General features: G+C 40.2%; 1 protein-coding gene across 2 annotated transcripts in view; it reads right to left on the reverse strand.

Annotated features, from left to right (window-relative positions):
- The window catches only part of lpgat1 (lysophosphatidylglycerol acyltransferase 1), a 69,725-nt gene that overhangs the window by 40,323 nt on the left and 12,274 nt on the right, over positions 1-17,128 (reverse strand). For both annotated transcript variants that reach the window (XM_022211864.2, XM_022211873.2), the window contains exons 3-4: positions 2,833-2,951; positions 1,106-1,201 (exon numbers count right to left, since the gene is read on the reverse strand). In XM_022211864.2, the coding sequence (XP_022067556.1) occupies positions 1,106-1,201; positions 2,833-2,951 (215 nt within the window). The remainder of the gene's footprint in view (positions 1-1,105; positions 1,202-2,832; positions 2,952-17,128) is intronic.

Genomic DNA, 17,128 nt, shown 5'->3' on the forward strand with positions numbered 1-17,128 from the left:
AAATACACCGAGGATTACAGAATCTGGTTTAAGCTGAGGTTTTATTTTTGGCACAGATATGTCGAATAAAGTGATTTTCAACACATATCATGATTATGAGCTTAGATTTGATTGTTTCTCCAAATGAAACTTAAAGCTTACTGGATTAGTTTAAGAACAGTTCAGCAATTCTTTTAGTTTTTAGACTTTCTTGCTATAATAAATGGCGTAATTTTGACCATTTTTGAAAGAAAAAAAAGTAGCATGCCTGTCAAGTTTAGATTGATTTGATCATACTTCTTTATTTAAATCAGGAATGTAAGGTGCTGTATATTGTACACATTGGAGGTGTATTTGTGATGTGTAATACTGTGGGACTTATTCTTGTGAGGCCTGTGCAGCTGAAGTCCAACAAAATATTGTTTCAATCACATTGGTAGGCAGTCTAGTTACAGAGGAGGTGTCACATTAGTTTCTTGTGAGTGCATCCACACAGCTTTGTAAATTTCTACAATGAATCCAACATGAATCAGCGATCTTGGCCTCTCATTAACCTCCAGAAACTTGCATGGTTCTTTCAGGAATTCCTCGACCAGCAGGAGCTCTGTTGGCTCCATGTGTAGGCCTGTCAGAGGTCAGCTTCAGCTGCTCCCACAACAAAAGGGCCTCAGTCTGACCCAGCGGGGACCAGTAGTCCTCCCACACTACTGTCCACTACAGTTAGCCTCCTCGGGATGCCGTGGCTGCAGGAAACCTAACGTATATCTGCTATCCAGCTGAGACAAGCAGATGGGTAGCAACCCCACTTTTGGAGAGCGCAGGAAAATCAGGCCACTAGTAGCTGGGGTTGAATGAGTTGGCTAATAGCCTGAAGGACTGTAGCTTTAATCCTCAGACCTTCAGGGAAAAAACAAAGTGTTGACAAGTGAGGGAAAATAGTCTTTTATCCTCCAGCGGGAAGTGCTGCTGTAGCCTTTGAGGCCAATATGTGGGCAAAAAAAGGGGCTGGGCAGCTTAGGAATGTGAAGGAGAGACATGCTAATGGCTAAATATGGCGTGTGTTAAGAAGCAAACGTACTAAACGATGCAAAAAGTAAACCTTTGGTGTCCACTCTGAGTCTCTTACCTGTCTGATGAAGAAGTCCCCATGGATCAGGGACACTAGGCCAAAGTTGGTGTATTTGAACACATGGTCCATTAACCACATCATTCTTTGTACCACCTGAAAAAAAGGCAGCAGAAAAACACAATAAACATCTGTTAAAAAACAAAACACACACCTCATAATTGTGCCCAGTTGCACGTTTTCCTCTGAGCACAAGCACAAGACTTTGGCTGTGGTGTCAGTGCCCCAAACTGATACCGCCCCTCTGAGCATTTCCACCCTCATGACCTGTGCCGATGCAGCTTTGGCTTACTGTCCTTTCAGTGCTAAGAGGATAAACTGGGCCAGGGATGCAGTTGTTGAGGCGGATCATGTCATCATGTTTGTGCACTGCAGCTCGGCAGCTCCGGTGCAGAGCCAGCCTCGGCCAAAAAAACCCCAAAACAAAAACAACAAACACACAACAACACAGCTGCCCCCTGATCTGTATTCACGTTCATGTTGCCAAACAGCTGTAGAAGTTCCTCAAGAACACATGGGGCATCTTTTCCTGTCAAATCTGTGTTGACCACCTTAACAAACACGCCACTGAAACAGAGCTGTGACGTTTGGACACGTTTCTCTTCCCTGCCTTTTCACAATGACCGGCGTCAAAGAATGCAAAGCAGCTGCCACTTGACTCTTTGCACAGACGCTGTTGGCTTCCCTAGAACTCGGCAGCAGAAAAGTCAAACTCACATTTTCAAATTTGAATGCAGCAAACCACAGCACTGTTTTGCGCTGGTGTACGTCTCTACTAGTGCCTCAGCTGTTTTGACTTGAAAAGCATCACCGCAGTGTCATCCCATCACTGAGGATCTTTCCTGAACTACACACCAAAAACACCACCAACAATAATAAAATAATAAAAAACAGACACACACACACACACTATGGACAGTCAGAAAATGAACATATTAAATGGACAAGGCAAACTGGACATCAACTGAGTGGAAGAGAGAATCATAAAAACACTGAATCCTGGAATTTAAACGTTATGTGATGACTAAAAACTGACCTTTTTGTGATCTATTCATCCAACACTTTTCTTTCTGTCCAGCTATCAATGGGATAAACAAACCGACAGCTTAAACACTGGCTGGCCTTTGACAAATAATTTAAAAGGATAATTAACCTGCTGTATTTATTTTTAATGTGGCTACTGTGGCTGTATGCATGAAGCTAACTCTTTACCTCCTTTACAAAGATTCAGTTAAACAATGATTTGCACAAAACAGCACGTGAACGGCGTATATTAGAGCGAGTTGCATGAGCTCCCTGCAGTAGCAGTTTTCAAAATGGGATTTAAAAGGCACCTAATTTCTGCGTTTGCTTTCGGTCAAAGTCAAAAACAAACTTGCTGTGGTCACCCTGACATATGCAATTTTGTGCAATTCACCTTTTCCCAGAATTTCTACAACAGAAGAGCAGAGTGCAAAGTTGGTACGACCCACAGAGGAACAAATCAACCAGAATTATCCTTTAAAACAAACATATTAACCTTAGGCGGAAACTGTTTTTAGAACAATGTTTGCAGTTCTACAGGAGCTCCTTATTTCCAGTGACAAAGCGACAAGTTTTGCTTCTACAGAGTGCAGCACAGTCTACAGGTTCAAACTTCTGCGCCGCTTTTTATTTACTCTGATGTCACCAGAGCAACCAGAACACTCCTACAAGAGGTAAACAAACATATTCCTGCCTCTTCTTACCGTGCCCTTGTCTTGCAGACACATCATGAGCGTGCACACGTCTCCTGTGGATTGGTGGTTGACGATGACCATGGCTTCTTCTTCAGAGATGGGCCGCACGTCGTCCCCCCACTCCGTTACTGCGAGGCAAAAACAAACACAGGGACACATTTTGATTAAACACGCCGTGAAAATAACTCGCTCCGAACGTGCTCTGCGCCGTTTCCATTTGCAAACAAGGTGTCTATTTGCATTCAGTGTTTGCTGCTAAAATTCATTATGTGTACGCTGAAGTTTGAAGCAAGCAGTTTCTGAGGGTTTGTTTTTCTTCTGCTGTCACAGTTTTAATCACCGTGGGATCATTTTTCATTGCAATATAAAACCCTGCATCTCTATGGAAACAGCACTACCACGGCTAGAAGGAGAAACAACTCAGAAATACCTTCTGTGGTATGTGACATGTCTATATTGCCACAAATCATAACAAAACAACTGAAGTTTATTTGATAAAAAAAATGTAAATAGCGGGAATCAACATGTACAACATTTTTCTGTGTGATTTTATGCTCATCCTGAAAAAAAAAAAAGGTGGCTCTACTCACAAGAGACATTTAACAAATTACATTTTTATTTTATTTTTTCAAACTTGTTTCCTGTCTGCTCTGTTCAGCCTGAATTTTGGTCACATGGCTCTTGGTCGCAACTGAGTTCTGGCTTCTCAGTTGCATCTTGTAAGGCAGAATTTTTGGGTTATGTACAGAATCTGGTTATTGTAAACCGTTTAATACTAATTATTTTTTAAATTAAGTGATTCTGATGAAATAAGCTTTTGGTAATAGGTAACAAAAGTTATTTTGGTTAATTTTTCACACAGACCCTTCAGTCACACATGATTATTTCAGTCTTTTTGTGTTTTTTCCCCTAATTTCTGGCTCTGATGAACTTTTTTTGTTTTTAATACAACATGCCTTTCAAACCCACCTATGGGTTTAGGGGTTCAAAGGGCATAACGACCATATTAAATATATTTTCCTACTGATTAAGGCCATGGCTTGCTGGTTTCACAGTGAAGTACATATTGAAGAATAATTAAACAACTTAATCTAATAATATAGACTGCTGCCACGGTTTTGACCTCTTCACACTTCTCTTATCTCTCTCTACAACTTGGAACTCTGAGTGGATTTTTTAGCTCCTGTAACATTGGCTGGGATGAGTTTTAAAAGATATGCCGTTTACATCAAATGTCCGTCATTAAATCTGTGTAAAACTATTAAAGGAACCCGCATGCTTCTCACTGCTCCATTGCGCTACCACTGGATCAAACAATATACACAGAACTACACAGAAACGTCTAAGACAACACATACTTCTGCCAAAGATGCAAACTTGAGAGTAGTTCTCTAACAGCTCTAATGTGCATTTATATCTGGATCACAACATTCAGCTTCTCGATACTTTAATTCAAGTGCAACTGTTTAAGGGATAATAAAAAATGCTCATAAACATCTTATGTTATGAAAGCCTTTCCATCAAAAATCCCTGAACAGTTAAGTGTGGTTTAAAAGGTATTACACTCAGAAAGAAGCATACAGCAGGACAGTTTTAAACAGAGAGACAGACAGGTGTGCCTCATTTTATCAACTGAATTAAAATGGAGTGAGCTACGGCGTCTCTAGGATACACAGTGAAATCCACTTTATCTCTGTCAACAGTTGCATCCCTGTAAACTGACAATATGGCCCTCGATGTTTCCTTTTCCTAATTCCACAAGTGTCCCGACACCCTGAAGACAAACTGCCAGAACCTGTCTGATCTGCATATCCTTCCTGCCTGGATCAGACAGTCTGTTTCCATGTGCCTACATCCTAAGTGGGTTGTATAAACAATCACACTTTGCTGCTCATGTGGCCAAATGAGTCTCAGATCACATCCAGAGGTGGTTGGGATGATTACATCATGTACAGTGGGATTTCATGCATTTTGCTGAACTGGATTAGTCATCACCAAACATGCATACTAATCCATGCTGAAAGTGAATGACAAAATGTTGGCCTGTGGTTTTAAATGAAAAAGGAGAAGTGAGTTTCAGGAAATGGTATCCTCATCACTTTCACTATTGACCAAAGCAGAGGAAATAGTTCAAGCAAAAAAAAAAAAAAAAAGATCTGTAACCGTAGACTTTCAAATTTTAATTTGCAGACTAAAATGTGTTCTGTGGATTATGTTACAGCCATGACGTATAGGAGAATTCTGTAAAGAAATACAGAAACTCCCAGTGCATTATAACCAACTTATTTACTGGTATTTTATTACATTCTGTCAATTATATCAGCTGCTGTTTCTGTTTCTATAGACTCACATTTTCCCCACAACAGTTAGAAAGTGTGCCAGACTTATTAATCTCACAGGATATAAAGCATTAGCATAATCACGTATATTTAGCATCAGAAGTCACACTTGTGCACAAATTTCTCTCTTTAAAAGAAAAACATTTTTGTAGGAAGCATTATTATATTTTTAGTGAAGAGCGCAGCAGGGCCTCAGACAGCACAGTCTGAACATCCTTCAGTTTGAAGCTGTAATCTTTAGGCTTTGTGTCAACACACAACGCTATTAGCAGACTTGTTGGTATGGGAGCTCCCTGACTGAAATAACATTTTTCATTTGGATATGCACAGCGCTAGGTCGACTTTCTGCGACAACAGGAGATGAGGCTTATTTGCATGTCCATAAATATTGTCTCCCTGCTCGGTGAAACCACACAGAGCATCCATGTTCGTCCGAGAACGGTGATAAAAATAATACGAAGCAAAATATAGCCGTGAGCTGCAGTTCTTTGGGCCCGGTACAGGCACATCAAGCTGGGTACACTGCACACAGGTACATCAAGGTCTTGTCTGCCCACAGAACAATTTTGATCATGATCCGACGAAATGCTGCCGAGATATGACTAATTTCCTGTTTTAGGACACTGCAGCCAGCTTCATTCAAATGTCACAGCCAGACAGTTTGCATTGATAAAATTACGGTGAAACAGTGATGCAGACACCAAATCAGCCAGGTATTGTTCATTCATGTGTATCAGAGCTTAAGATCTAGTGTACATAGCAGGAAGCATGCACTTGTAATGATTGAGCCGACAGCTCTACCAGGTGATTCAGTCACAGCATACAGCAGCAGCAAAACACAAGAAATGGGATATCCAAAGTGCTGCAGTCTTGTAAAGGATCTGGCTTAATATCAAGACTTAAATATTTACCACTAAAATGAGTGTACATAAAAATCATATCTTTCTTTTTTCTCAAATAATACCTGAACATATCTAACTATTTATGTCACTACAACAACAACAAGAACACGTGTTTGACACTAACGTGTCTATGTCCCCTGCCGAAGACATGGATTTGAAAGTACAGTCAACAAACACTTGGTGTGACCTTGAAAATTATGCGAAGGTTACCCAAATCCTAATACATGTTGACATCAAGTTTGACGAAGATCCGACAATTCCTTCATGAGATATCGCGCAGACAAGGATGCGGGATGTACGGACGGACGGACGGAGGCGAATACTCGGTCCCCCTCTTCGCGCGTTCGTGTGGCGGGGGACAACAACAAATAAAGTGTATAATATGCAATCTGCAGAAAGTCAGGCAATCAATCAATTCAGCTGTCATCAAATTAATTTTCCAAGAAACTGTGTGCTTGGTCCTGTGTGACAGACACCAATCATCAACCCTTTTTCACTGATCTGCATTCTGACTACACTTTCATGCTAAAACAATGCAAATGTCAAGACAAAGCCAATGCAATGTGCACAACTGTCTGAAATCTATATGTATATACTGCATCTATAACTGTTAGATACTCATTTAAGATAGAGAGGTTTTGATGGTAAAGTCACAGGTCAGAGCTTTTGCCACATAACACTGGAAAATTAAGATGAACCAAAAGAGAAAAAAAACAAGCTTCCCATCTGAATAGATCATTTAAACACAGTTCAGGAAATATGCACTTCGTTTAAGGGTGTAATAAATTATCAACACATACGAAAGTCACTAACCAAATCCAAATTATCAGCCACTGGGTTCAACAACTTTAACTGCAGTGGAGTAGCAGAAATCCACATAAGCACAAAAACAGACACGGGATATATCACAAAAGTACAACAAAAATCTTTACTCTTTTTTTAAGTAACAGCACACCTAAAACAAACACAAGATTGACTTTAAAGCATAACCAGAGCCACCGGACAGAATCTGAATGATAGGGGGTTCTTGGTTTACGACATCCTCGACCTACAGTGTTTTGTTTTTAAGTCGGAACTGGTTACGTGGAACTTGCCGGCGAGCGGAGCGGGCAAATTTGTCGTCATGCAGCGCTATAAGACGGCTTTGTTTACATTCGCTGGTGTACGCCTTCTTGGATTGTGCTACATTCACTAACTTTTTGCCCTTCATTATGACTCCCAAGCAAAAGTCAGACCCTTCCAATTACAGTGCTTTGAAGGAAATTAAAGCCATCTCCACGGAAGTGAAATTAGATAAGATAAACAAAACGTTCAAGTTGTAAAAACAGTGCAACATATTCCGTTATCTTCTTGTAAAATGACTCCTACATGCATGAAAGTCATTGGTATTCATGATTTTTTCCAAAGAACTGATTGATATCGTGACGCAGTAACAGCTTTTTCATTTTCGCAGGAGTTTCGACGTACAGCGAAAATGGACATACGTCTGAGTCCCGTTCCTACGGATCCCCTGTAGTTAATTATCCGTTTCAGTAAACGAAAGATTATTCGACTCATTAAAAGCAGCCCTGATTTTAGGCATTTTTATATAAATATATTGAAATTTAAGAACAAAAAAATGACAAAAACCTAAGAAATCATGACTTAGTCTTTTGATTTGCAGTCCTTCTGTATAAGATCATGTACGCCATCTCAGTAGGAGAAATTTATGCTTGTAATGATTAGGGATAATTGGCTTCTAATAGACCTTTACTATGTGGTAAATTAACAGACCTTTTCTACTGTTTGCAAGCGATACGGTGAGTGTACTTGACAAACGCTTTCAACATGACAATAACCAGTGTCTGTCCACCCCGACAGGAGTGGATCTCCTTTGCTTTCTTTCCCTGATTTACATTGTCAGGCGTCTATTCAGAGCATGCGGGCTTCTTCACCACCCCTTCACCTGTATCTGCTTGTTGACGGGATACACATGGGAGCTGCAACAAAGCAGGAAACACGGCTCATTTGAGACGAGGGGTGACAATGGCAACAATGGCCCTCCAGGGGAACAGCACGAGGCTCCTTTGCAAATCAAAACGCAGCACGATGGCCTTGTGTTTTAATGGAGAACCATGAAGTTGAAAAGATTCATCTCCATAGTTCTGGGCGGGTCGACTTCCAGTTCTGTGCAATGCAAATGTTGCATCAGTCAGGGCTTAAGGGTGCAGAGTGACTGAGCGCTTCTTCCCCACATTTAGCATGACAACTGTAAATCGTTTTCCTACACAGAGTTTAGCATCTTAATTAATCACGAGCATGACACCAGCGCAATAAAGCACAGCTGCAAGATACAGAACTGGCATATTTGGTGCATGACAAATTGTCAAAGGGACTAAATTGTTTTCCCAGCGACAGAATGAATTTTAAAACACCAACAGTGACTTTTAAAAAGCTCCAAGCATAAAACACGCCTTCTTTGGGGCTATTCTGTTCTTGGATGTTCCCTGTTAAATGGTGGATTTAATCTGTGGACACGACATGACGTCACCTTGTGATGCAAGATGATAACCGTCAGGTTTTCAATGTAAAGTTTACCAGCAGAGAGAAATTAAACATAACAGAAGCTGAGATCACAATTTCTCCGCAGACTGGAACGCTATGCAGTTCAAGAAGTGAAGCTTTTACCTTTCCTTGACCCTGAAAACTAGCAGTCTTGCTCTTACCACTGTTCTGTCTTAATACAGAAAAGTATCGAGGTCACGCACACTTTTCAGGGTTACAGTAAAACCATTCAGGGAAATGAAGCAAGTACAGAGAGTACACAAAAAAGGCAGTGTGAAACCAAAAGCACACATTGCAATATTCACCGAGTGTGCCCTTTTTTTTTTTTTTTTTTTTTTTAACCTTTCCTGTTTGCAGTTCTATGTGGTGTTGTGGGGTAATCTAGTGTACCAAATGCTCGGAGTCATTAGCAAGGCAGAATATGACAAGTGCACATTGAGAACACAGACTGAAACACTCCGTCCCAAATTAAGTGGAAGGAATCCGCCTGTATTCCTGGCAGCACAACACAAATGGGATGCTAAAGAGTCAAAGAACCCGAAAACTGATAAACAGCCTTAAGAGCATTATTCTGACCACACTGCTGTGGGAAATGCAGCCTTAAAGTTACACGAGTATGAGCAGAACGGTAATTTCTGAATAAAAATGTGTGGCGAGTGTCACTGCAAACATCTCCTCCTGAATATCATCGAGTCAGTTCTGTCCATATTTTTATACTTGTAAAGATCCATGAATACATGTAGCTAAAATAAAATAACAGAATTTATTTTTTGTCTATTCCTGTACTAAGTTTAATGTACTGTCAACTAAGACTATCTTCCCACTGTGGATGTTTTATTTGCCTTGTTACAAATGTCAGTGTAGTTATCTTACAAGACAATGCAAACTTTCCAGATTTACTTCAGCTTTCTATTGTCAGGTCTTTGCTGTCAGAATCTCAGGGGTCTTCAGCTTTGCCCAACACCAGATGATAAGCTAATGCTAGCCTTCACCGACTGCTCTAGTTTAATAAAATGATCAACAGGATATAAAAACATTCTTACTTGAGACGTACGATTCCAGCCTCAGTTTACTCCATCAAATAAGAAGGTTCCAGACATAGAACGGCTCATTGTGTCAATTACATACCAGGCAGATATCCAAAAACAGCAGGTCTTTTAGGTGAAAAAGTGAGCAATTATATGTTCATGTAGACTCTGAATGAAAAGTAAGATCTGCCGTCGTGACCCCAGGACAAAGCCAACCTGTCAGCATTAACCATATCTGCATGACTCACATTTAAAGGATAAATTATTTCCCTGACAGGATCATTTATGGTGAAGGTTGTTAGTTAGTCTCAGTGCACCTTGAAATCCAACCCACAGCTTACTATTTAGCAGTTTCTACGCCTGCAAACATGAACAACTGCAAGACGCATTCTCTTGGCTTTTTCTTGTACTACTCTTTAGCTTCTTAAATGTTTGCTATAAGCAACAACAATCGCCTTCTTCAACACACCGTGCAGCATTATTTTTAATTCTTTCATTATCAAACATCCCCACAAGGAGATCTCACTTACATTTATGTCAAAAAGAAGATTTTGATGAAAGAAGATGGATGGAGACAAGTTATTGGCGTTTTCAATTTAGGCCTCTGTCTCACCTCCTGTCGTCCAAAGAATAAAATCAATTCTCATGGGCGCAGGAATCAAGAGCACACTTGGGAGAAAAAAAACGACACATCTGTGACACTTGGACAGGGGTGTGTGGGGTGTTCGTACCCTGAAGGCAATGTCATTTCATAAGGAGCATGCCGTCGCGCTTGCTGAAGTCCCCATTGTTGCGGGAGAAGAGCGTAAATGATATCACAGAGATGGGTCATCTGTCAGATAGAATACATTAGGGAAATTGTCTTTGAGAGATGACACAGTTAGCGCAGCAGGATGACAGCCACGCTGCAGGCACAGTGTCTAATCCGGTATCTGTGGTCAGCTAAACGGTGTACCGCTGACCTTGCCGCCCATCTCTGTACTTCCTCGTGTTCCTCAAGAGGAGAGAGAATTGGCAAGACATCGTGACATCTCCTTCACAGAGGTGGACGTACACCCGAGAGTGGCCGAGGAGGAAACGGTCTCGCAGATGGAGTAATTTGACATTGGCAGTTTAAGGTTTTTGGTCTCAACTTGATGACAAGTGCTGATTCACATAGAGGTAAATTACTACAGTACACATCAGCAGCCACAGTTTAGAGGTTTTGCTGCTTTTGCAAAAAAAAAAAAAAAACCTGGTCTGTAGTAGTGAAACATCAGTAGTTACCAGAAAGCAGAAAAGGTTTGTCAGCAGGGGTGAAATAAAAGCATAGTCGAAGAAACTAAAGACACAGTCAAAAGTAATTATCACAGATGTATTTCTAATAAAGATAAATTTTATTTGGTTGCAACTGCCTGACAGAAATTCTAAAGAGCATCACAATCACAGGTCATCAGAGAGCATCTTAACTTAATGTCAAACCTTGGGCAGAATTCATGTAAATAAGGTGTGTGTGATGTATTTGTGAATTAATTCACACTAGTCAGCTCACTGTAAAGACAAATTATTGGTTGATCAGTGATCAAAAACAAGACAAACATCAACACCCAGCTGCATAGCAATTACAAGTGCAGCAAATAATGAGCGTAGGCCGACAAAAATCGATGACCAAATGTGCTGTCGGCCAATTCAATTGTCAATAAGTTGGTGATGTCATGGCGTGTGTTTTTGGGCTGACTCAGAATGGTTTTACATGCAGACATTACTGCTTACAGAAGTGAAGTGTATCACTACACGATGTGAGTCATTGTCTGAAGTGATTGTATTAAAGCATGGATAACCTTCTCACAGTCTGGGGACATATGGACCAAGTTCACTGCTGATCTCAGTGCAGGAGAACTGGGGGGCAAAACCAACACGCCAAAAATAAACAAAATCTGGGTTTTCACCACTGAATCACCACCCACTGATTTTACAATAGATGGGCCATAATGGTTGGAATCAACACGGGTCCACAGAGTGTAGCTTGCTACCACTTCATCCGCAGCAAGTCACAGAAGCTATACAAGAGAAACCCAATGCTGTCATCAATCTGTTGCTGGTACGTGCCACTCCCCCGAGTCAAAATGACACTTAGCTGCAGTAATGCATCAGCCACTGGATCATCAAGACATTCATTTATCCCCTCCATCTGTCTCTTTACCTGCCCTCTCCGTGAGCTGATCAGCAGGGTTGCCTGATGCCAGATGCACCAACTTTCAGCAAAATGTAGCCCGATAAAGCCAAATAAATTGTCCTTATTGTGACTGCGCACAATCTAAAGGGTTCATTTAAACTAGGGCAATCTAGTCCAAACTGGCAACCTGTTAGAGGAAGTCTCATTAAGCAACCAAGATCTTCAACTTTAACTTTGTAATTTGTCCCTTGAAGGGCGATTTGTTTTGCAGCAGTAACACAAGCGTTCACAATAAACAAACAACAGAAACAAGAAAAAAACGCAAGAAACGCACGAAGAGAGTACACAGTACTCTGCTAAGGCTACTCAGTTGCTGTATGATTTCCGATGCGTGAAATCCTTAAAAATTTGTGGTCCACAGCAGTCAATTTGTAGTAGGATCGCATTGTCATGTGATGGTCAGCAGGCAGCTGACGTAGTGTTCACGTGTTGTCATGGTTACAGTGATGTCATGCCGCTATCTTGCAATGATATAGAAATCTATAACAAATCCGTGGATCCAGACTATAAGCCACATGACTGCCAAACTCGAATCACTTGGTCTTTGTGTCATTTCTGGCCTTCCCTGAAAATCCCCCCCCACCCCCCAATCTGTTTTTGAGTAATGTTGGTAACGAACAGATGGATGGACAGACAAATCAACGTCACCTAACTCCGCTGCGTTCCTTGGCGGAATAACAATTAAACATCACAGAAAACATAAAATAGACAGGGGCATCTCATCTATTTTTTCTGCAGCATTCATCCCTCAAGGACTGTGAACGTCGGTACAAAATTAGCACCAATTAAGAGAACAGTTGTAAATGCTGCCAGCGGTTCTACATAGAAAGTCAGAGGGTCACCAAACCCTTGACGATTTATCCACTGGAAACCTCAAATCTGTCCAAAATGTCCTGGCTCTTCTGGTTGAAATAGAAAAGTCTGTCATCGAACAAGATTCAATTAACAACATCCATGTCTGCTCAGATTGATAATATACTGTTATGTAGTGACTTTGAAAGTGAAAACTAACAGAAAACAATAAAAAGACTTGAGTCAAAGTCCTTCTATAAGACTACAGTATCTGAATGGGCAATAAAGCTGACTGACTAGAGACAAAGATGTAGAAGAATAAAATTAAGAATAAAATGTATAACACAATGATCACAACCACAGTCAGACAATACAGGAGTAGATTACATTAGTACATTAAGTGTCGACCTTTAACAAACTACAGAATACGCTACTTAGTAGATCCAACTTGGTTTAGTTATTACATCTCATGAATTGCTGTTAATTTCTTACCCACACTGTGAGCTAAAAGCCAGTTTGATCTCATCCACTTGTTTTTAAAGTTTGCTGTATCAATTACATCTCGACACGTCAACATTAAAATATGGATTTACATAATGTGCTGTTCATCCACATCATTACCCCCACAGGCTTCCTGCACACCAGGGAATTAAACATCAGCCTCCACTTATGCAAACATGTTTCAGGGCTTCAGAACAAAAGAGATGTTAATTCCCATTCATGCTATCGCCCTCTCGAATGAACCTGAGCTGCCAGACCATTATTCCACTCTGGTTCACTCCTTCGCTTGTGCTATAAGACACAACTGCATCTATCTCAACCTACAGTATGTTCTCATGCGCTTTAAATACACATTAAACTTTAAAGTCTCTAGACAAGACACCAAAAGTATCCTTTCCCTAAATAAAAGCTTTCAAAAGTGCACACAGCTACTGCTTTTAGTGGATACTATTATAATATACACGTTTGCATCTTCTCCTTGAATTACACCATCACAAAGATCCTGCTAGCAAGCACTCAAATAACTAGTAGTGTTCTGGTCAAACAGGACACAAAATGGCAAAGATCCTAAATACATTAGGTTAAGTTGGCCATTTATAGGAAAGAATCAAGGCAGTAAAAACGATCACCCGAACAGGAGCAGCACAGATAATTCAGGACAGTCAGGGAAGCGTCAATCAAAACTGATCTGTACACACCCACACAGTCCAGAGAATAAGTCTAATCAGCCAAGTAACTGGTAGCACGTCTGTGGGTGTACGGAGCCTCTGACAAATGAAAAGCAGTTTCTGTTATAGCTTCAAAGTGAGTGAGATGATCCACAGTGAATTCACTTCAGCCCTGCACTACCTACTGCTTGGCTAATCTGAAATCTGATCGTCCTCATGCCGTAACAGTTACAGGAACACTGAAATCAAAGCTGTGATTAGGGTTTGTAATCTTATGTAAAGCAGATATACTCAGAGATGTCGACGAGACTTTCTCCAACCTCTCCTTGTTGTGAGTTAGTTGGCATATATAAAATAAAAAGGGACAGCATAGCACCTGATACCACACGCAAAATTCTCTGAATCGAGGCTCTGTTTAATCGAGTACATACTAGACTCCAGGTCACAAACTGGCAGACCGCGGTTCGAGTCCAGACCCACACTTCATCCTATACAAACTTATAATCAGTAAATTATAAGGCTTTTTCGAATTTGACAGGAGGCTTCTATTTTAACTGACACAGCTTTTCTAGAATTCACATCATTTAGCAGATCAGTTTGACATAGTCAGACTTTCTTTGTGTAATTTGCTCGACAAAAGCTAAAACCTCAGTCAGAGTCAACAGGTAGGAAAGTGATTATCAACTTTCTTTAAGTCAGACTTTCTGCTTCAAACTCGTCACACAAACAGGAGCGTGCAGCGCATCATTTGACTCATTTTCTGCATATGTTGAAGCGATGGTGTTCAGTCAACAGGACGTTTTAATGGAGAACAATGACAAACATAAAAATAAGCTGCAACTGGATATTATGCAAGACAGGGATGCTGGTAGAAAACTGGTAAACATGCATACTGTAATGTATTTATTTCTCAGAGAGTTGCACAAAAAACTATCAAACCTCATATATTCAAGCATGATATTGTATTGAACTGCATGTAGGTCTGATGCTGTCTTACAATGAAGGAAATCACTTTAATTTGTGACCAAATCAAAGTGAAACTGATGTTACTGATCAGATATTCGCTGTAACAAATACTAATAAACTGATCAGTTTTCTTATTTGTGTTCCATCAGGTGTAGTACCAGAAGTGTAAACAGACCAAACATAAAAACAGATTTATGTGATTTCTGCATCACCAATTAAATACATGTGGGGTTCCCGTGGCTTTGAGTTTTAGTTGAATACCCCTGTACTATACTATATATATATATATATATATATATATATATATATATATATATATATGTAAAATACACCACAGATGTCCACCCGTGCTCCACCACGATGGTTATTTCTGTTACACAGCGCGCTCACTTCCATGCCAACCGTGGAATCTGATTACTCAATCACCAGAATAAACAATAGAATACTCGATTACTAAAATATTCGGTAGCTGCAGCCCTAGTTAAAAGTAATAAGTTTTCTCCTTCACCGCCTCAGTCTTGTTGACAATCCATTTAGCTGTAACCGTCTTTCAGAAATGTAGCCGTCTGGAGCTGATTTTTTAAAAGAACAAAATAAGGAGATGGAGAGGAGGAGGCTGGTGCAGAGAAAGAGGTCTCGACTCAGACACACCTGATGATAAAGAAGGCAGGTGCAGGCAGAAAGACACCGGCTGAGTCAGTGAAGAAAAAGCACTGCACTCAATCACAGTGACTAAAGCAGCACAGGGACTGCAAAATTAAACCAGTACTAATCAGAATTTGGGCTTCCTACAATTAAATGAACATAATCAACTGTGATATCGATTATTAAAATGCTTTCCGCAAAGTGAAAACTGACATTACAACATTGTATTTTATTTATTTTAACATAATTTTTGGTCACCTGTCTGACTTTCTGCACTAAACTGGGTGGAGAAGATAATATGGTCAAATTGGACACGTCTTTTTGGTGTAAAAACTACATTCTACACCAAAAAAACTGCATTGCAATTAAAACAATGCACATTAATCATTTTGCAAAAATCATGAAAATATAACTACAGTCAGGGGTTTCCCACTTAGCTAGCTTGTGCCATAGCCTGCGCATGAGGCGTTTAGGAACATCGGTAAGTTGTAGTTAAAAATCAATAAGCAGATGTTTCGCAAGTGAGAAGTTTAGCCTGTTAGCAGTTTATAGAAGGGATATCAGATATTATTTAATGAAAACGAGGGGAAAACATGAAAAGTACTCCGTCAAGGCTGCTCAGTCATACCATTTCCAGTGGATGAAATCTTTAACAAAAAAATAATTACTTTCCGCTGAGCACAGGCGTGTGCTGTGCATCTGTACGTCACGTACGGATACCAAATCATGTGACCTAAATATTCAATTCAATATACTTTATTGTCCCACTTGGGGAAATTGTCTTTGACTCAAAAGCTGTGCCATCAAAGCAACTACAAAACAGTATTGCACATATCCCAAAGGTCACACATAACACAAACATACACCACAGTAAAAAAAAAGCTGTAAGAAATAATTGCACAATCTTTGGCCTAAGCAGCATTGTTCAGGAATTTGATGGAAGTGGGAAACAAATGAATTCTTAAAACAGTTGAGTCTGAAATTGGGGACTCTGTATCATCTGCCCGAGGGTATGTAGCAGGAATACAAAACATAGAAATTAAGAAACGTACCCAGATAAACTAAAAACAGTAGGGGAAAAATGAAATAAACACATTAAGAAAAAAGAAACATAACTTTCCATTTTTGTCATGTGCCTTCATTGTAGTGAGGGCTATTGTTTTATCACCTCAGCCTTGCTGAAGGGACTCATTTTTGTTCATCTACTAAATGATTAACTGAAGATTACTCAGTATAAAGACAAAAAAATGCTCAGACATCAAGGTGATGCGAGTGACAAAGATCAGAAGTCTGGATAATGTTATATTCTTATACACATGAAGGTAAATCACTCCAGTTACAGCGCTTCGTGTAAACATCACATTTCTAATATGATCAAAGACTAGAAAGTGCAACCTATAACTGAGAATCAAGTGTGCAATGTCTGCATGTTCAGCCAGTGGCTTTGATCTCTTCACAAGTCCGACAGACCACCCACTCATGCGACATGCAACGATAACTTAATCCTGCTGGCTTTAGAGCACCTGTTTGTGCCCACTGTTGTGTGTGTGACAGTCTCATCAGGCCAAATGCAGCCGCAATGCTTCTGACAACAACAGTGAAAAGGGGGTCAGGTTGACTGACAATACATCTTAGCACATAACAGTAATTCCACCAAACACAAGACTGCTTCCTGTGAAATGTTCATACGTTGGTGGTTTTCTGA

This window comes from Acanthochromis polyacanthus, chromosome 16 (genome assembly GCF_021347895.1).
Source record: "Acanthochromis polyacanthus isolate Apoly-LR-REF ecotype Palm Island chromosome 16, KAUST_Apoly_ChrSc, whole genome shotgun sequence".
Classification (NCBI taxonomy): Eukaryota; Metazoa; Chordata; class Actinopteri; family Pomacentridae; genus Acanthochromis; species Acanthochromis polyacanthus.